This window comes from Phasianus colchicus, chromosome 9 (genome assembly GCF_987193195.1).
Source record: "Phasianus colchicus chromosome 9, bPhaCol1.hap1.1, whole genome shotgun sequence".
NCBI classification, from domain to species: domain Eukaryota; kingdom Metazoa; phylum Chordata; class Aves; order Galliformes; family Phasianidae; genus Phasianus; species Phasianus colchicus.
The window spans coordinates 11,058,713-11,079,426 of NC_143444.1; the positions used below are offsets into that span (position 1 = coordinate 11,058,713).

General features: G+C 37.8%; 1 protein-coding gene across 2 annotated transcripts in view; it reads right to left on the reverse strand.

The window, feature by feature from the left end:
• Positions 1 to 423: 423 nt before the first annotated feature.
• Positions 424 to 20,714, reverse strand: part of ASPM (assembly factor for spindle microtubules) — a 31,380-nt gene continuing 11,089 nt past the window's right edge. The window contains exons 13-28 of one of the 2 annotated variants that reach the window (XM_090146138.1): positions 19,817 to 20,035; positions 18,649 to 18,865; positions 18,416 to 18,561; positions 18,197 to 18,325; positions 16,611 to 16,805; positions 11,095 to 15,720; positions 9,588 to 9,737; positions 9,091 to 9,257; positions 7,720 to 7,879; positions 6,578 to 6,727; positions 4,504 to 4,695; positions 3,872 to 4,064; positions 2,981 to 3,135; positions 1,951 to 2,127; positions 785 to 957; positions 424 to 705 (exon numbers count right to left, since the gene is read on the reverse strand). In XM_090146138.1, coding sequence (XP_090002264.1) covers positions 600 to 705; positions 785 to 957; positions 1,951 to 2,127; positions 2,981 to 3,135; positions 3,872 to 4,064; positions 4,504 to 4,695; positions 6,578 to 6,727; positions 7,720 to 7,879; positions 9,091 to 9,257; positions 9,588 to 9,737; positions 11,095 to 15,720; positions 16,611 to 16,805; positions 18,197 to 18,325; positions 18,416 to 18,561; positions 18,649 to 18,865; positions 19,817 to 20,035 — 7,155 coding nt within the window. In that variant the 3' untranslated portion in view covers positions 424 to 599. Of the gene's footprint in view, positions 706 to 784; positions 958 to 1,950; positions 2,128 to 2,980; positions 3,136 to 3,871; positions 4,065 to 4,503; positions 4,696 to 6,577; positions 6,728 to 6,823; positions 7,305 to 7,719; positions 7,880 to 9,090; positions 9,258 to 9,587; positions 9,738 to 11,094; positions 15,721 to 16,610; positions 16,806 to 18,196; positions 18,326 to 18,415; positions 18,562 to 18,648; positions 18,866 to 19,816; positions 20,036 to 20,714 lie in introns of those variants that run through there. The other variant, XM_090146139.1, reaches the window with a different exon arrangement.

Genomic DNA, 20,714 nt, shown 5'->3' on the forward strand with positions numbered 1-20,714 from the left:
TGTGATGAACACCATCTGTTCAGCTGGATGAGATGCACGCTATTATGTATTGATGATATGACGGTACGAAATCTCACAAAATTACCTCCCTTAAAATAGCAGATCAGAGTTTCTACATTCATCCTTACAAGAACCCTTTGTTCCATCATAATCCTGTAGTTTAAAAAACAAATTTTTTAAAGTTTCCTACAGTCATGCATGATCCCTCAAAGCTTGCCGGAAAGCGATCCCTAGCCCCAGGAAATCACGAGCTGCTTTTAAATTCAGCACGCTCTCTCTTCTTCCCACACCCTTCCGCATCAGGCAGGCCAACGTAACTGTCACGTGCAAACAACTACGCAACAGTTGGTCAGAGTGAGAAATACCGTGATACCGGTAAGATTCAGAGCTGTACAAGAACAACACGTCAATGCAACAGTAAAATAGACAAGGACATACGATTTTATTGTACAATTGATTTTGGCAGGATTTCAAAAGCTGTATACAATACCAAAAAGATAATTACAAAAACATGTTCAAGGGCAGCTTGACAATTATTTGTTTCCTTTTAAAATCATTTAGCCGCCTGTACTTACTGTACAAATACATTAATTTACATTTCAGTAGCAGGCAATGCCAAGCGTATCCATCACCATCACGATTGCTTGGAGCGGATCCACGACTTCTTGCATGTTATCTTTTCTCAAAACCCAGTCTGGTTTAATTCTGCGGAAAAAACAGTGGTTTATCATTACAACAGTATACCGTCACTATAAAAACTGCAGACTAATTTTTAGGCACGTACCTTGAAACTGTCTTTATTCTTAGAGGAGTTACTGGAATAAAGGAAATTCCACTAATTAAAGTGTTCGTCTTCTGTTTCACAAGCGTTCTCTCTGCATCCATTTTGCACTTACGAGCCGTAAGCTTATAGAGGCTTTGAATGCACGTAACAACTCTTGGCATGCTTCGGATTTCCTGAGAAAAGGTGAAAAAAACACACTGTTAATACTACAAACTTAAACTTAGAAATCTGTTTTGTTCAATAAAAAAAAACATTTTTAATGAAAACCGAACTACTACCCCAAAGTACGGTAATGCTTTTTTAAAACCAGCATGCTGACTACTACTGCTATCAAAATATATGTATGGAATACTACCTGAGACTTCAGAACATTCTAGAACTGCAATTCAGATGGTAATAATTTCTCATTTCAGGTAATTTTATTATGTCAGTGACGCATGTCTCTAAGAAGCGGTACAGAGAGACAAATCAGTGTTTTTGTGCATCTTCGTATCAAAACAGACTAACACTGTGGTTAGAAGTGACTGAACAACCAACATGCTCATATCTGATGGATAAACTTGAATGAATCTGATGAAGACTATTCATAGCATGGAACCCAGATTGCTTCTAGTTGTTGGCCATTCCATCCATAAGTATGAACAAATAAACTTTTTTTTTTTTTTTTTCAAAACCAGGCTGTTTCTGTTATGATAAAGTATATCATGCGAAGGTATAAACAGTATTGCTATTTTTTACTGGCAATAAAGATTTTAACTTCATCTGAAAAGTAATGGCAAGCTCTCAGAAGTAGGGGGAAAAAAGTAAATTATTATTATTTTTTTTTTAAACAACAACTAAACTTTATGTACTGTGAAGAAACTGATAGAAATTCATCAAAAAACTTTTTTGAGTAACAAATGCAACATCATAATCTTGCAGATGTCGCGGGATCAAAAACTCAGTGTCACACTGAGTGACAAAGTCAAACACCACTGGCTAATGACTGCTTTTACCATCTTGAATTGCATTTTCCCACCGACAAAGTTTAGTTATAACAGGTAACAGGTATTAGGCAAGAAGGAGAGGAAAAAAATCACCCACAAATACACATAATGCCAAAACACACAAAAAAAGCAAAAAGGAAGCATAAATCAAACTATTAAAAAGAAGACGCCAGGTCTTACCGAAGCTCTCTTCGAGTCCTTTGAAAGGATGGCCAACAAACAACAAGTCTTCGTGAAAATACTTCCTCCTTTTTCCGAAATTTTGTCCCCAGCTTTCCCTCTGTACATTTGCAGTAGGTCTAGTAATGTATCTATGGAATTATCTACTTCATATACTGCTTGAGTGGTTCTTTCATACTGTTATATCAGAAAGAAATAAGAGGTCTTATATAAATCCATCCTCCAAGTAATTTCCCAACTAGAGGAAAAAGCAAAATCCATATTCTTCCCTTGATTAAGTCTGTGGCTTGTCTGGCATCTAAGTGACAAAAATCACTTTTGCATGTTACGCTATTCTAACAGGTCACAAAAAGCTACGCTTTTTGCTTTCCAGCCCCTTAAATGAAAATCCCCAGAAATGGATTCTACGTTTTACATAATATTAACAATAAATTAGAGTGGGTATAGAATGATTTAGGAATAAGTTTAGCTGCAATATTCTATTCTTTCCTAAAACAAGAAAAAAAGAATTTGAACATAAATGTCTGTAGGATGGATATAAGATTGAAAACCTGCGTTTGACAAGTTGATTTTTAATTTCAAAATTGAAACTACTCCAGCTTTAATTATTTATGAAAATAATCAGTTGTGTAAATTATCTTTTCTATGATATGGATATGAAAAGGTAGTGTACCTTCAGCAACATATACTTTTTTCTTTAAAAATTACACCGTTCATGCAAATTGTATACAAATCCTATCCCGTTTGTACAAAATTTTACACATTTCCATAGATTCGTGCCATACTTGGGATATCCTGCAATGTAATCTCTTAAAAGTAAATTTCATTACTTTCTGCCCATGAAAATGTTTTCTTTTACCAGATGTAATCGATTCAATTCTCACAAGTAAATAATTAAAAGTCAGAAATTGTTTTGTTCTTCAAAATTATAAATTTTATTTTAAATTCGTCCAGAAATTTTGCAGATAAGTAAAAACTGCAATAAAGTAGGCTATTGCTTATAAACCTGCTAAAGAAAAAAAAAAATTACCTTTGAAACATTAAGTAGAACTTGAACTGAATATCTGATCACATCCATACATGGAACACTCCGGTTGCAGCTTCGAATCAGAACAAAAATAGTGAAGATCGCTCTGCTCTGGGCCATATTTTCACAACAGAGAGGGGAGAGCCTGGTGACCACCTCTGTAACAAAGACAAATAAATTGCAAAAGATTCTGAAGCGCACGCAATTCGTTTTCAAAGTAACTGGGCTTTCTTTCACGTTTAAATCAAACTTGCAAAGAAGTCAAAACCACAATTTTGATTGAAGCAAGTATTTCCAAAAGAACAGTTTAGTTTAAGCACACAAAACAATCCAAACAGAACATTTACTGACAGTAAATTCAGCTGACTTTAACGTAACACGTTACAAGGACCGCCTGTAAATCAGAGCGATCGCACAGGATTTCCTTTCTTTACAAAAGCCTTTTAATATTGCTCATAACACAGTTATCTAATTTTAGTCTTGAAAAACAAATCGTATCTATTTTATCACATACAACTCACTCGCTTTCCAAAATCATACAGAAAGAATAAACGTCATTATAAACTTCTCCCAGCAGGAAAATTCCTAACTGTCATCCTGGAAATCTATTGGTTACACTACAGGCTGTAGTGATAGGACAAGAAAATAACAGTTTCAAACTAAAAGTAAATAGGTTTGGATTAGAAATAAGGAAGAAAATCTTTACTGTGAGGCCATGGAACAGGTTACCCAGAGATGTGGCTCGCCAGAAGTGTTCAAACTCAGATTAGATGGGACTGCGAGCCACCTAATCTAGTGGAAGATGACCCTGACCCACGGCAGTGGGATTGAAACTTTAAAGTTCATTTGCAACCCTAACCACTCTATGATTCTGTAATGAAGTGAAATACTGACCTAAATGCTTTAATGCTGCAAGAATGTAAGAAATATGTTTGTATTTTAGAAGATATCCAATAGCAATTGAGGTTCTGTTGCACAATTTGTTTTCTTCTTTGCACTTTCTGTTAGCCTTTTCCAAGCTGAGCCTTAAAGCTTTAGTTTTTGCTGTGTCATTATTCTTTCTCCAGGAATATCCTCTCCACAATGCCTACAGAAAAGCAATTTCACAAAGACAAAAAAAAATTGTAAGTAAGTAGAACAGATAATAGAACTTCTACAAGCGTTCCAAATCAATGTTACGTAAGTCTAATCAAGTATTTAAATACTTTGGTTCTTCATTTTTAGATGATTGCCTAATAATCACATTCAGTGTTTACTCTTCCAAACACTAGATCTGCAAGATGGAAGACCAAAGCATACCCGCATGTGTGTATATACCCTCCAAAAAACACTGTCTCTTAAGTTACCTGCCTACGGTACCTGCTTAGTATTACTTCATGGTCTGCTTGTATTTAATTGAATTCAAACTGATTTGGCTTGTAGTTTAACTGACAAATTCACAAACCAAAGCAAACTTTTCTGAGAAAACAACAACAACAAAAAAACAACAACCAAAAGCAAAATGTTTTCTTGCAAGAGGTGTTCACCTGGAATTTAATTATTCCAACTGCGATTTTTCTCTTACGCCTGCAGGCAAGGAAACTCCGTACACGTCGCTGGATTACGGTTGCCGCGTCATTTCTGCGATTTAGCCAGCCTCGGATCATACGTTGACATCGAATGATTCTTTTCAAATCTCTTTGAGATCTTTTCTGTTGCATTTTTGCTCGGAACCATTTCTGTTTAAAATTAAGATAGCTTCATATTTAGTTAAGACCTCTCCCTAAACCCCCATTTCTCTTCCAAAACAGGCACTGATAAAAAGAGAAAAGCTATTTTAACATAACATTTGACAGATACAGGCTCTAGAAATCCCTAATATTCACACCACATCTCAGCTGTGACTGACCTAGTGGATGCAGAAATGTGTGATTGCAAAAAGGAAATCTGAATTAGGAGCAGTTAGGGAAGCGTTCCATTTTCTCTCAGCTGGTTTTCAGAAAAAAGCATCACTCTACTTCCTATTTCCCAGCTCTGTTTCTTCTCCTCTTTTTATACAGAAGATAAATAGGGAACAGTATGCCAAATCTGACAAAATGACTCTTCTGAACATTCACTACTGCCTTTTGGGGAAAATAAAATATCCGTGACTAAATAATAGCCATTTCAGGAATCATGTTCCAGATTCTCCATTTATTTAATCCTGAACTCCTTCCATCAGTGGAACTAAGTATGTGACCGATTTGAAATCTCGAATGTATTTTTACTAGGTGGCCATTATTTTACTAGGCTTCACTACAGACCTGATTTTTAACACTGCTTTTTAGAAAAGCTAAACTTGCTTATATTACAGATGTTGCAACTTACGCATGTTTAGTTGCTACTGACATGTCAGAAAAATCTGACCGAATGACCAGAGCTGACACAAAACAGACTGGGAGCGGTTAATTCACCAGAGGGCCATGCTGGCAGTCAAATAAACCTGAACAGGCTGGGGATGTGGGTTTACAGGAACCTCATGAGGAGTGCAGTGAGGAGAAGTGCAACGTCCTGGACTTGGGGAGGAGTGACTCCAGGCAGCAGTACATGCTGGGAGCCACTCAAGTGGAAAGCAGCTTTGCAGAAAAGGACCTAGGAGTCCTACAGGACACCTAGCTGAACATCATTCAGCAACATGCTCTCATTGCTAAGAAAGCTAACAGCGCTGCTGGCTGCGTTAGGCAAAGTGTCACCAGTAGGAGGATCCTTCCTCTCTGCTCAGTGTTGGCCAGCCCACATCTGGAGTTCTGTGTCCAGTTCCGCACCCCCCAGCAACAGAGAGACCCAGTCATAGCCACCATAGGGCCACCAAGATGATCGAGGAACTGGAGCACATCTCCTATGAGAGGAAGCTTAGAGAGCTGGGACTGTTCAGCCTAAGAAAAGTGGATGCTCAGGGGAGATCTTAACAATGTCAACATAAAGCTGAAGGTAGGGCGCAAAGCGGACTGAGCCAGGCTCTTTTCTGTGCTGCCCAGTTACAGGACAAGAGAAAACGAGCAAAAACTGGAACAAAAAATGGTCACTCTGAATATCGTGAAACACTACCGTGCAGGTGACTACTCGTTGGAACAGGCTGCCCAAAGAGGTTGTAGATCTCCCTCCTTGGAGATCATCAAAAGCCAACTAGACACACTCCTGGATGGACCTACTAGGTAGAGTTGGACGAGCTGACCTCTGGAGGTCCCTTGTAATTTCAACCACGCTACGGTCCTGAAAATCCATCCCAAGGGCTGTTTCTTTAAGTAGACGCACTTCACGAGTATTACAGGTGGTTGTGTCTGATCTTTCCTACTTCCGCTACGCTAAGACAGCACTTAGATTATTTTAGCAAGACTGGGGCACAAAAGAAAACAAACTTTCCCATCCACCCTCAGCTTTGAGCTGCTGAAGCCTCCGCTGTCTGCTAACACCCACTCTATTATGCTTAGCTGAGTATAAGCAGCATTTTTTAATAAACCTGATCTCTATATTAGCTTTATTATTACAAATTAAGGAACGACAGTGTCTCAGTGCTGCAGCTCAGGAGACTACGTTACACAAAACTATTCATCCATAATTAGATAAATTAATTATACTAACCTGTATGATAAGAACTGATGAGATGTGGTTTTCTGCTAGCTTATAGGCTAGATGCATCCTATAAGCCCTTTGAATTTTAATCGCGGAAACATGATGATATGCAGCTGCTATAAAATAAACTAGTCTCTTCTTTTGCTTCTGTTCCAAAAACTGTTGGAAGAAAACAGATGAAAGACTATCATTAATTTTCATACTCAGAGACAGCTGATTTATGCAAAGAACATAGCACACAGCAACGTATTCAATGACCTCCGAAGTCAATACCTCAGAACTAAGTACACGCTACCTTTCCTCAGTGCTAGGTCTCTAATCCGAACAAAGGCACGGCAAAGTGACTGCCAGAACAGTTTCATTGTAGGCAACAACAATCTGACCCTTGACCCACATAATTCTCAAAGCAGTTAACAGGAGTCAGAGTTTAATGATCAGAGCTCTTTTCCTGCCAGCCAAAATTAATGCCAAAATTGCTCTGGAGATACTTTACATTAAGCATAGTTTTAAAGTGAAGTATACTAAACTTTTTTCTGACTAAATAACCCCGTATAAATGCTTACAGTTTAATGACAGCTCTTCTGATTTTGTTATATTTCATAAATTGAAGTCTGCCCTCTTGCCAAGCCCTCAGATGTTTTTGGATAGTCACAGCAGCAGCTTTTTGTCGATCAAGTTTCCTTCTCTCCTTAAAACATCTATATGTTGTTTGGATCAAACGTGCAGCTTCGTGCTTCTAAATAAGATTTTAGATTTCACTGATAATTGAAGCGGGGTTCATTCCTGGTGCAATCCATATATGTCTTAGTTTTATCTTACGATGGAAATTTTTTACTAGACATGAAACTTATAAGTAAACGAATAAAATAGGAAGTACAAGCAAACAAATATTGCACTACTTTACATAAAAATCCACTTTCACAATTTGGACGGTTTTTAGCCTTGCCTAACTGGGGTCAAACAATTGGTATAACTTAATCCTTCGTAAGCAAGAAAGCCAATAGATCATTTATCCGTTTCATCTTTTTGGCATAAATGGGCAATTCAATAACTGGAATGGCTCAAAAACATCAACCTATTGATGACAAAACTCACTCAAAAGCAATGCAAACTTAACACAGCCATGACATAGAGTGCAAGTGAAAACATACCTTTCTTAAAAGTCTTCTAGCCCTGTACTGTCTGTATGCCGACTGAATCTTGACTACTGCATTCTTGGTTGCCAGAAACTGAAGCCGAACAGTTCTTGCAGCAAGGGTTGCTCTCCATCTTCTCTGAATAGTAAGTGCACTGAACTTCATTTTCAAAAACCTGACAAGAAAATGCATTTTAGGTTTTTCTAAAAGTTGAGAACGCTTACATTTTTAAGTTTAAGTGGAACATGAAGTTTCTGGATACAGGAAGCGAGGCAATGGAAGAGACAGCTTACATAAGACATTATATCCAAAGAACATGTATATATTAAAAAATCCAACAGCTAAACAGCAATCACTCAAATAATAAGAATGGTCTTAGAAAACATAGAAACATAGAAGAGAAAAAAACCTTTCCTTCATCAGGTTAAATCTTTTTATTTTATGTCCAACACATAATGGAAGCCAAAAACCTGTCAAGGCATCATGATGAAGAACACCAGGAACAATTCAGAGGACATAATTTTGCTGCTATTTAAAATAATCGTAAGGACAATACGCGGTTCCGATCTCTACATCTCAGATAGGATACAGCAAAGTCAGGGAAGAATGACTAAAACAGAGAAGATACAGCGACAGAATTAGACAGTAAAACTTAGAAGAACTGGGTGCTTCAGATAAGAGAGAGGCCTAGAGCAGGTTTACAAAATCATTTAGATAGATATGCTGAAAGCAAAGCTGTTCTCAACCTAATCCTGCAATGCAAAAACAACTGGTTTAGAATAGATAGGTTCTGTTTTCCCACAGTAGGCACTCCGAGAACTTGCTGCAAAATGAGGCTGTGGAGGCAGCAGTAGGTTTAAAAAGGCAAGTTGACACTCAATAGGTCAGAAGAAGGATAATAAAGAGAATGAGCAAGGATATAAGCTTTAACATTCATAATCTAGTGAACACCGATGCTGAGGGAGGATCTCAGTAACTGCTCAGGTTCACATACTCTCCTCAAACAGCGTTTTTTACTGTTTCTGACAGGACCCAGATCTGAATGGGATCAAACAACAGTCTGATATAGAGGAGCATTTCTTGTCAAACCGTTCCCATAACATAGACGAACACTAGTTTAACTATTTCAACACGCATCCCTAATTCATAACTTTTGAGATTACGCAGTAGCTTCTAGTCCAGAAAAATATTCAAACATAAGAAAAATCCTCTGCAAAGGAATAATTCCACTAACATCAACACGATTACATTCAAGCATATTATAAACACACTTGAGGGACAAAGTCTGAGAATTTATAGGTGTTTGCCAGAGTGCAAAGCAGTGCAAAGTAATGAGATAACAAAAGTTGTCAGCAGTAGAGAAAACTATGTCAAATTGAGCGTTACCAGGTCCTCTGACGTTTTGTTCTGAAGTGACTCTTAATAATGCGCACAGCTTCTACCATAGATGCATATTCCTTTCTTGCTTTCCAGCCTCGAAACCAGGCTTGAATTACTTGTGCTGCTCTCACTTTGTTAGCCAACTGCCTGGCTTTAAATCCTCTATATGAGGCCTATAAATATAAAAAACAAAAACAAAAATGTCACCTCTTTTTCTTTATAATGGAGTAAACCAATTTAAAAGACAAAGTCCCTTTGGCACGCAAGGTGCTTAGGATTCCTATCTGTACAATATTATAAGTATCTATGAGTTCCTCATATCTGGAAATTGTTTGCTACAAATAGAAAAAGCAGCTAGAGAAATACTACGAATGCCACTCACACCTGTAAAAATAATTATGTCATAAAAAAATAAGTACAAGGAACATGAGGGGAAAAAAAAAACAACCAGAAACAAAACCAACTCCTCCTCCTCCAAAAACCAAAATACCTTCCTGCATTACCTGGATTTTGATAACAGCTCTTTTCTTTTGGTTGAATCTTTGCTGTTCAACATTTCGCATCTGATACGCTCTGTAGTGTTGCTGTATTACTAAAGCAGCAAACTTGCACCGAAGGTATTGTTGTCTCTGAGTAAATCCACGAAAAAGTGCCTTGAAAGGTAAAGACAAATTTCAGACCATTTCCCCACTTGCACAGTACTGACAGGGAACATGACAGCGTATTTTTAAGTATTGCTATAGTCACTAACCTGTTTTTAAAATTAACAATACAATTAATTTTAAAACAGCTCCGATTCCCATTGTTAATTCTTATTTCTACTTTTAAAGCAAAATCATCACACTCACCTTGTTTAGGACACACAAAGCTAAATATTCAGATAATTACTAAAAAGCCGCCAACTTGCACCCTCTCCTCAAAAAGGGAGGCAAGGAAGGCACAGTTGTTTTCTAGTCTGCAAACAGTAGTGAGGAATTATGAGAGATTATTTCCTTTTCCTTTCTAAACTGAAACTCCTTTCATTTCAGTAATACCCTGAAGAGAGACTCCTTTCTTTTTCCCTTAGGGTAAAATAACTAAGAACTCCACAAGAAGTCACGTAAAGCTTTTCTCAGAAGGAAAGACAGCGCTCTCAGTATACATACAAACTGTAATCAATATAAATAACAGGGAGAAACTTTCCCTCCTTTACCCTCAAAAACAAAACAAACAAAAAAACATGTCAGAGACGGAGAGCAATTCTAACTCTCGATTATTTCTTGCCAACCCTGCTGATATTTTATCCAGTCAAAGATGGAAGGAAAAAGAGCCAAAACTTCGCCTTCCTAGAGCACGTCTGAGACATCACAGACTACAGTTTCACACCCAATGTACCAGCTGAGGCATACAAAAAGAATGAAATCTATCTCCTCACATTCCTATTCAAAATATTTTATCTAGGCAGCAAAATTAGTCTGGAGCTATTCAACAGGTCTAAACAAAAAAAGCAAACACCCCAAATCTTAATGTGGAGTATTTAGGAAGGCACGAGTAAATCAAAGTCTTACACAAGTCACAGCCCTCCTGCCTTTACTTCACCTTATATCTAGTACTCGAGCTCACTTATTTCAACACATCTAAACAGCTTTCATTTGCATTCCAAAGAAAATATTCATTAAGCTATTAATATTTAAGCAGGTGAAAGCCAGTTACGACAAAAATGTTCTTGAAAGAACAATGGAAACACACACAAATATCAGAGATCAAATTTTAAACAGAAAAATTTTAGGAGAAAGATGAGAAAAAAAAAGGAATACAACTTTTAAGATGAATGCCTCAGCAAGGAAAGACAAAACGGAGTCAGATTCATTTCTGTGCCCCGCTGAGGTTACCTTTACACACTTAATATACTGCAGAACAAGATTACGTTGTAAGATATATGGTTTTAAACCACTGTTTGAAATAGTAGCAGTTCTCCAAAACAAATAAGTAAACAGAGAAGAACAAACAATATCATACATGTATAAGTACCTGAATTTTTATTGCGCTTTCTTTAATTTTCTGGAACCTCTTCTTCACAATGAATCTTCTGACTACAGCCTGCACAAGGATAATTTTTTTCTGGGTTTGCAAGTAGGTCATTCTTTGGTGTTTTACAATCAAGTGGGATCGGTACCATCGCTGTAAGACAACAGCTGCTTTTTTATAGCTGGCATACTGTGATTTAGCTTTGTGCATTAAGAAACAGGCCTGTAATGTAATAGCCGCTCTTTTAAGTTGAATAAATTTTCTACGTTGCACAGCCATCCGAAGGAAAGACTGAATCTTCCTTGTGGCACGTATCTGTCTCGCTAGTTTTCTTGCTTTCATACCACGGTAGGCAGACTGAATAATTATTATCGCTTGCCTTTGAAGAGAATACTCTGCTTTCTGTAAACGAGCACTGTGACACGCTCTATACCACCTCTGAATAGCAACTATTGAATTCTGAACAGATTTATAGCGGGCCCTTGCTCTCTGGCGTCGAAACGCTGACTGGATCGTTATTGCTGCTGCTTTTTTCACAACAAAACGCTTCCTTTCCACACGCATTCGTAAGAATGATTGGATGAATAGCGCAGCAGCATTGGTTTTATGCAACTGCCTTGCCTTTCCAGCACGAAAAGAAGACTGAAGGCAAACGATGGCCTTCCTTATTTTTGCATAGTTTTCCATGTCAGCTTCTTTTGCTATTTTGGCTCTGAACCTTTGCTGTATAACTCTGACGGCCCAGCACAACTGTTTATAATATTTATGCTGTATGTACATCCGATAACTAGACTGTATTACGATTGCTGAAGCATGCATCATTTTCAGCTTCCGTCGTTCCTTCATGCCTCTGTAAGATGCCTGAATAAGAAGAACAGATTTCTTAATCGTCAGATATTTCTTTTGTTGATTCTTTGTTCTAACGTAGGAACGGTAGTAGTTCTGTATAGCAATAGCTGCAGTTCTCATCTTTTGATATGCGCTTCTATTTCTGTGCATTTTATAGGCTGATTGTATCGTACGAGCAGCTAAATGCATGCGCTCAATGCTCTTGCGCACTCTGATTCCTCTGTACACAGCCTGTAGACGAATAGTTGCTCTGCGGAGATTAAGATACTCCTGAGTATGCTGCCTAGACAGAATCAAAGCTCTGTATCTTCTCTGAAAGACAAGAGCAGCTGCTTTAAGGGAGAGATATCTCTGATGTTCTCGAAAAGCTTTATAATTTTTCTGAACCACAGTAGCGGCACGGTGCATTTCTTGATGTTGTTTTTTCAAGCGCATGTCCCGAAAAGCCCTCTGAATACAAATTGCTGCTTTCTTAAATGAGGAGTAACGCTGTACTGCAAGATTCCTTAGGCTATTCGCTCTGAATTTCCTCTGTATTAGCTGGGTTGCCCACTGAACTCGTCTGTAGCGGTGGTACTGCCTGTACATTCTGTAGTTTCTCTGTATTATAAGCGCTGCCTCATGCCTTTTCTTCAAGAAGCATCTTGTTTTCATTCCTCTGTAGGCAGCCTGAAGAACTAAAACAGATTTGTACGTTTTTAAGTACATTTCTCTGACACGCTTGCCTTCCCTGTAAGCACGATAACGTTGCTGTATGATTACTGAAGCGAGTCTGAGAACTTGGTAAGAAATGTAAATTTTTCGCATTCTTACCATTGCTTGGATGACCGTAGCAGCTTGATGCATCTGCCTCATTTTCTTCCTTGCCAAAAAGCCTCTATAGGCTGACTGGATGATAACAGCAGCGTTAAACAACGAGAGATATTGCTGACGTTGAATTTTTGCTAGTTTTGTTGCTCGATATTTTCTCTGAATTACAACAGCGGCTGTTCTAAGGGAAATAAAACGTTTTCTTTGGAGAAAAGTTCTGAATCTTCTTTGAATAAGCTCAGCAGATTGATTCATAGTTCTTAAAAGTCGTCTTGTTTTCATGCCACGAAATGCAGCCTGGAGACAAAGTGTAGCACTTCTCACAGTCAGATAGTTGTGAACTTGCCTATTTCGCTCCTTACAAGCACGATACCACCGCTGAATCTGCCTGGTTGCCAGCAACAAGTTTCTGAAATCCTTCTGTTGTTTGCGCACTCGATAATAAGACTGTATCAGTGCTGCTGACTGATGCATCATTTTTAAGTCTTGTCGAACTTTCATGCCTCTAAAGGCAGCCTGAAGGACAACGGAAGATTTCTTGAGCTCCAAGTACTTCTTACGTTGTACTCTGCCTAAACAAAATGCTCTATACTGTCTTTGAATTATAACCGCTGCCATTCTAATTGCCTGGTATCTAATACTTAAGCGATGCATCTTAAACATGGCTTGAATACGAATAGCTGCTTGATGCATAGAATGAATCTGTCGTCTGACTTTTAGGCCTCTGTAAATTGCTTGCATTTTGATTGCAGAAGTTTTTAAAGATAAGTACTTTTGCCTTTGCCATTTAGTGTGAATAACTGCACGATAGCGCCTCTGAATTACTACTGCTGCAGATCTAAGTCTTACATAGTCCTTTTTTACCAGGTACGATTTGAAGGCTGCTTGTATGGTCGTCGCAGCTTCGCTTAATTCCCTCAGTTGTTTCCTCACAGTCATTCCACGGTATGCAGACTGCAAGACTAGCACAGCCACCTTTGTCTTTAGATAAAGTGCACGCTGTTTTTTTTTCATACAGTAAGCTCTAAAGTATCTCTGAATCACCAGAGTAGATTGCCTTAGTTTTTTAAATTTTAATCGATTGATGTGCATTCTGTAATAGGACTGAATAATTGTTGCAAGACTGTGCCTCTTTTGAATCTTTTTTCTCGCTGCTCTTCCCCTCCATATCGCCTGAAGACGTACTACACAGTTCCGCAGCTCAACGTACTCCTGCCGTTGTTTTCGGCTTATGACGCTGGCTCTGTAACGCCTTTGGATAGTGAGCGCAGCACGGTTCATAAGTCTGAATGTTTTCAGAGCCATGAATTTTCTGAAGGCAGATTGTATTGCAGTTGCAGCAGCACACTGTCTTCGAATTTGCTTTCGAACCTGGTAACCGCGAAAAGCTGCTTGTAAAGTAAGCACAGCTGCTCTTGTCTTTAGGAAGGTCAGTCTTTGCCTGTTACTGGTCTTGCAAGTTCTGTACCATCTCTGAATCACAACAGAAGCTTGAATCATTGCCTGATATTTTTTTCTTGTAGCATGAGCTCTAAAAGCCGTCTGAATTTTGACAGCAGCTCTGTGTTCAAGCTTAAGCTTTTTGCGTGCCTTATAACCCCTGTAGGCTGCCTGTATGCACACTGCTGCTTTTTTAGCTTGCAGGAACTCCTGTCTCTGACAGAGTTGCTTGTGGTGTGCACGATAGTGTTTTTGAATGACAACAGCAGCACTGTACATAATTAAATAACGTGCCCTGGTCCTCTTCATTCTGTACTGTGCCTGGAGAAATATTGCAGTCTCCCTCCACCTTTTTATTTGCTTCCTGACAAGATAGCCTCGAACTGCAGCTTGAATTCTTATGCAGGCTTCCTTCAATTTCCTATAATCTTCTTTAAGTTGAAGAGCGTATCTACGAGACCGATACCTTTGCTGGACATAAAGCGTTGCTTCCCTTAAGGCACAGTAATACCTACGAGCTTGTCTCATCTTTACACAAGCTTGAATTTTCACTGTTGCATTTCTCAAGTCTTTAAATCTCTTTCGGATGACATAAGCACGGAAACTTGACTGAATTTTTACCACAGATCTCAATATGTGAGCTTCTTTCCTAGCTTTCCTTCCTCTGTAGGCAGACTGAAGGACAATGGCAGCCAGACGCACCCTCTGGAAAGAAAAGGCTGCTTTTTTAGAAGTGACATGTGCCCTATACCAAGCTTGAATTACAGAAGCAGCATTTTTCATCTCTTTGTATCTTTTTACCTGTTGGTATTTTCTCACATGCGATTGCAATAAGGTAACAGATTTTTTTAATAGTAGAAATCTTAGTTTTGCTTGTCTCATTCTCCACAGTGATTGAATAACACAAGCTGCTTTGGTTTGCCTGTATAGTATACGTGCTTTCTTGCCTCTAAAAGCAGCTTGGAGAACTACTACTGCTGCACGCTTTTGCAAATAGTTCTCTCTCTCACTTTTTCCTAATTTATAAGCTCTATAATACTCCTGAATGATCACTATTTGTGCCCTGTATTCCTGGTAAATACGTCTAGCTCTCTGACACCTGTACCAAGCCTGAATCTTGATAATGCTTCGCTTAATACATAGGTACTGTTTCATATCTCTGTGCATCCTATACCAAGACTGAATGACAAGGGCAGCTCTCTTTCTTTTAGCCAGTTTTGAAGATTGCCATTTTCTGAAGTATCTCTGGAGCACTAAAGCAGCTCTAATTTTCTCTTGAATTTTGTGTTTTCTCCATTTTCTGAAAGCAGACTGTATAGTAAGTGCTGAAGACCTTAAGATTTTGTATCTTTGCCGATGCTCCTTTGCCAGTTTGGATGCACGCAGGTGATTCTGAATTGTAACAGTAGCCCAAAGAATTCGTTTATATGCAGCAACAGATAACAACATCCTTATCCTTGCTTGTACAAAAATAACATAGTATCTTAGCTGTAAATAACTTTTCCTTGCAGAGTATCTCCTCCAATAAGCCTATAGGGAAAAATAGAAAATTGAGCACATTCTTAGTTATATCAGTATAATAAATTAGCTTGACTTAAGCCTAATTTGATGACTTTTGACCTCAGATGTTTTAAAGTTTCTGTATTCCTACTTAACCCGCAGAGCACTGGAGCAAACTGCCCAGAGATATTGTGGAGTTTCCCCTCTATGGAGATATTCAAAATCCACCCAGATGCTTTTCTGTGCAATCTGCTCCAGGGAACATATCTTAGCACGGCAATTGTACTGTAGGATCAGACTGGGGAATCTCCAGAGGTCATTTCCTACCCCTATGATTCCCTAATGCCCAGATATGTATATTAAAAACAAACAATTTTAATCAACTAATTAATTCCATCTTTGCTATTTTAAGCACTTTATATTGTGGTGGAAAAAAAAAAAAGTAACAAAATTGCCCTGTCAACAGAAGATTACCTGTTAAAATACGTGATAAATCAGTGATTCTTTAGCATCCATTACAAAGAATCATAAGAATGCTTCGGTTAACAGTGGGGAAAATATCCTAAGAATTAACTACCTAATTACTAGCTATGAACTGGTAACTAATTTCCATTATTCTTAAAGTGCCAACTGCAAGTGTCATAACATTAGGAGACAAACCACCTCTAGCTTCAATAGCTGCAGAAAAGCAGAGCAGAATTATCTGATTGGTCCTGATTGGCTGGTGGGCTTATCTGTGGCATACCGGTACAAAACATTTACTAAGAAGGAACGACGACAGATTTAAAACCATATTACCATTTCTCTCTGAATAGATATCTGTTGCTGGAAGCAGAACAAATGATGCTGAGCAATACCGTTTCTTCCAAGTTTCAGAGGGTTTCCTTGCTGCTGCGTAATCTCACTTTAAAACAAATTACCTGAATTACTGTGGCAGATTTACTTCTGGCTTCTTCCCATGTTTTCTTTTTTAGATTTAAAAAAATCATCCTAGCTAAATGTCTTCTCCAGTGCTTCTGGATAATGACTGCTGCGTTGTGTTTCTTCACGAGGCGTCGATGAGACAAGAATTTTATTGCATATTTTTGAATTATCCGAGCAGCTCTGTCTCTTTCCTACAAAGAATGAATTTGAACTGAACAGTCAGAATTGAGAGTTCTCTTCTTATTTTGGATGCATTAAAAAACTATCTTATAAAAATTAGGCTTGTCAGTATCATTGCTTTTCTTTACCCTATTTAAAAAAATTTTCTGAGACAGAATGCTTACTTCAGCATTCTGAGTTTTTTGTAAAAGTATCTTTCTGCTTTGACAGTACATCGCGTCTGTTACAGTTTTTAGTGCTCCTCAAGTAATCTGTTTTTAAGCCTCAATTTTAGTTCTCATTCACAAGAGTTCAAGATGTTCATAATGATGGTATCCAGCTATACTGAAATAGCATAAACTTACAAAATCAGCCACACCAGATCACGTCCATCTAGCCAGAGTTTTGTCTGCATACATCAAGCAGTGTTTTTTACAGTACCAGTGACAGTAGTAACAGACTTATATACACCAGGGCAACAAGAAAAGGAACTTGTCGATGTAATACCTAAGTAAAAAGCTCATATAGTCAGAATCCTAACTAGTAGTCTATCCATAGTGCAATACAACAGAGCAGAGTTGCTGATATTGCAATATTAAATTCAAAATAACATCTGCAGTGCCTGTGGGTTTTGTTTTTGACACCACCCGCCCACAATCAGCTTTGCTAAAAAGTATTTTAAAAGTTATTTATAAAGGAAACGCTTCTATCTGAGCATCAAGACAGTATTGTTTTAATAAGGTAAAGAAGCTGGAGATGAAATTTCCCCATCATATGCCACAGATTCTTAAACTATTTCACTTGGACACTGCTCGATTTCCTAGTATCAATCTCAGATACATTTAAGGTGTTTATCAACCTTAATGGTATCAATAGTTTCACGATCATCACAAGTTCTGGCATAACTACTAGAAAAGCAAGAAACAAAACAGTACACAACTTGACTCAGAACACTAGGGGAAGTCTAGCAGTTTAGCACCTACACAGAAATAGTAAATCCAAGTGAAAGTTTAATTTTACAAGCCATAAAACGTAACTAAATAAAATAACAATTTTATTTTTTAAATTCCTAGGAATTCAAAAGGAACAGCTCTTTTCAGCTCAAGGAAGCAGTGCAGCAACTTCACACCTGACTTGGGAAAAGGATTTAAGGGGTACTACATTTCTGTTAGAACGCAAAATAGTTCCTGAAGGACATTAATCACTTTGCAAAACATGTAACTACTTTAGAATGGTTTTCAACTAATTTTTAATAGATTATGATACCAAGAAGATCATATAATTTGATAATAATATTACTTGTATGAATTTTAATACCAATATTATTCTAATAAACCTGTGTACTCTATAAACAGTGAATTTATATTCTTTACTTTGTATATTTCTCAAAGTAGGAGTTCCAAGCATTGCGCAGATAGAGTACCTGAGAAAGTTTCAGTTCCCTTTTCAGCCTGAATTTCCTCCAAGCAGACTGAATTAAACGAGCGGCTCGAGTTTCCTGCCGTAGATCTAGAAGCCGTGAGCACAGAAACGATAGGTAGGTAATAACAACCTATTTAAACACAGAATATAGCCAAGTTAAGGACCACATAAGAGAGCTGGGTACATTTACATCAACTTTAACTAAAGACAGCTATCTCACCTTCTCATCAGGAATTGTATTTGACATGTCTGAGTGATGAATCATTGCTGGTATTCCACCTAGGTCAGAAACTGCATTATTGATTAGCTGGAAGTTCTTCTTTTCATTTTCTAACAGTTCCTTGTACAAGACTGAAGCAGTTACAGCTTTGCAAAGAGAAAAAAATTGTCAAATTAGATCGAGCATAAGAGTAATGGATTTTAACAAGTGCTTCTGAACATTAAGTAACTTACCTTGGTCAAATGGTCCTTCCGTAACATTTAGAGAAGTATCAGACTCCGAAGAGGATGAGGAGGAACAATTTAGTCCCACCTTATGAGTTCTTGAGCACTCTACTGTTTGAGTTGTACGCTGGCACACAGCTTCCAAAGGCACATAACACGGGTGGTAATGATGAATTAAATGACACAGTACTCTTCCATCTGAGAAACAGACTGTGAAATTTTCCACCTGTTTAATAAAATACAGTAAGATACAGTTTCCTTGATTTTTCAATACTATTTAATAGATAGAAAATCCTATACCCAGTTTATATCTTGTACTTTTCAAAGTAATCAATCATAGAATGGCCTAGATTAGAAGGACCATAAAGATCATCTAGTTCCAACACCTTGCTGTGGTCAGGGTCGCCAAGCAGTACATCAGGCACTAGATCAGACATGAATTCTGATCGCTTATTTTGAACAGAAACTATTGCTCCCTTTGAACATTCACTACGCATTGTCATATAGCTGTAAGAAACCTGCAACAAGTGTAAATTACTGTACAGTGAAACTTCAAGGGAAACGCTTGAAAAAGAAAGCACTGTTTCTACAGAAGGATCTCTGGAAATTTCTCCAGATTGCTCTCATGTAGGTCTTCAGTGCAGAAATCAGGTATGAACTTGCATGAGCTTCAAAGACTATAATTTGCCCTTCAGAAAGATTATCAGCTGTGACAGCATTCTGACTGAAGACAAACGTCTTAACAGGGCTTCTCAGAGAGAACAACTGGTAACATAGTCCTTCTAAACAGACATCTCCGAAGAGAAGAATCCTTCTTGGCCTAAACATTAGTTTAATTCTCACAGTTACTATGAACAGTAAAAAATTTATGCACAAATACTTTTAGAATGAATACTCATTTAAAAAAAAAACAACAGAAGATAACAACAAAAAAACCCACTGCAACTAAATGTTATATTTCTAAAAGGCATTTTTATGCATGAGACTAGCTAGGAGGCAATATGCTTTCGCTCGTGTTTTTTAAAAAGGAGAGCTGCAGGTCAATCTACAGAAAGATGGTTATTTCCAATCAGATCATATAAAGTTGAGAAGGATATTTAAAACTAATTAGTATTGCCTGTAACGACATTATCTGATAGCTTAAAGAATTCTGCTCTCTAAAGAATAAGCATTTTACCTTCATATTGTAAAATCCACAAACAGCATTAACCCATGCCATCAGCAGCTTCACATTTTCACCGTGACTTTGAGGTGCGGGGCTACTACTGTTATCTTCTTGTATTCTGCAACAACTTGAAAAAAGCTTGAGAGCACCCAGCTGCATTTTTATCTTATGTGCATTCTTTAAAAATTTGATTTCTTCTTTTAACTGTTCCACATTAAGAAGAATATCCACCTATTATGGAAGACAAAAAAAAAAAGAATTTATTTATGTCATCATTAAAACAGCTGGATGCAGAAGTTTTAGGTATTGCCTTTTAAAGAAAGAGAAACTACTCTCACTACCTGCCACACTAAGTCAGTAGTGATTAATATGGACTTGCCAACATAGGTGGCAACATCCACTACCAACTACTTCAAGCAAAGAACTTAAACCCACGCTCTCTCTTTTCATGGCAAAAGGTTACAGAGCAGTTTAGCAGAAGTGGGTGCTCGAGTTGGGCAATGAAGCAGGCAGAAGACAGTAGTGAAGAATGTTTACAACCTCATTAAATAATCTATACTGCCTGTCAGACTAACCTCAGAAGCTAATTCAAAATTCGATTCTCCACTTCCACTTTCCAGTTAATAAGCGCTTACCAGCTTTTGGAAACCAAAGTTATTTTAGCCTAACTATCAATTCTGGCAGCCTAACATCATACGCTCAGAAGTATCTGTGTGGTTTTTTCCTCCAAAAACTTTTATGACTGTATACAAGAAAAAAAGCATGCATAAAAATGCTAAAATATACAGTTAGGGCTATTAGGTAACATTTCTATGACACTTAGAATTTACAGTGTAAATAGTTCTACGATCTGCCTACACAGACAACAAATAGTTGCTAAAGGACTGACATCTTCATTACCTTTCACCTG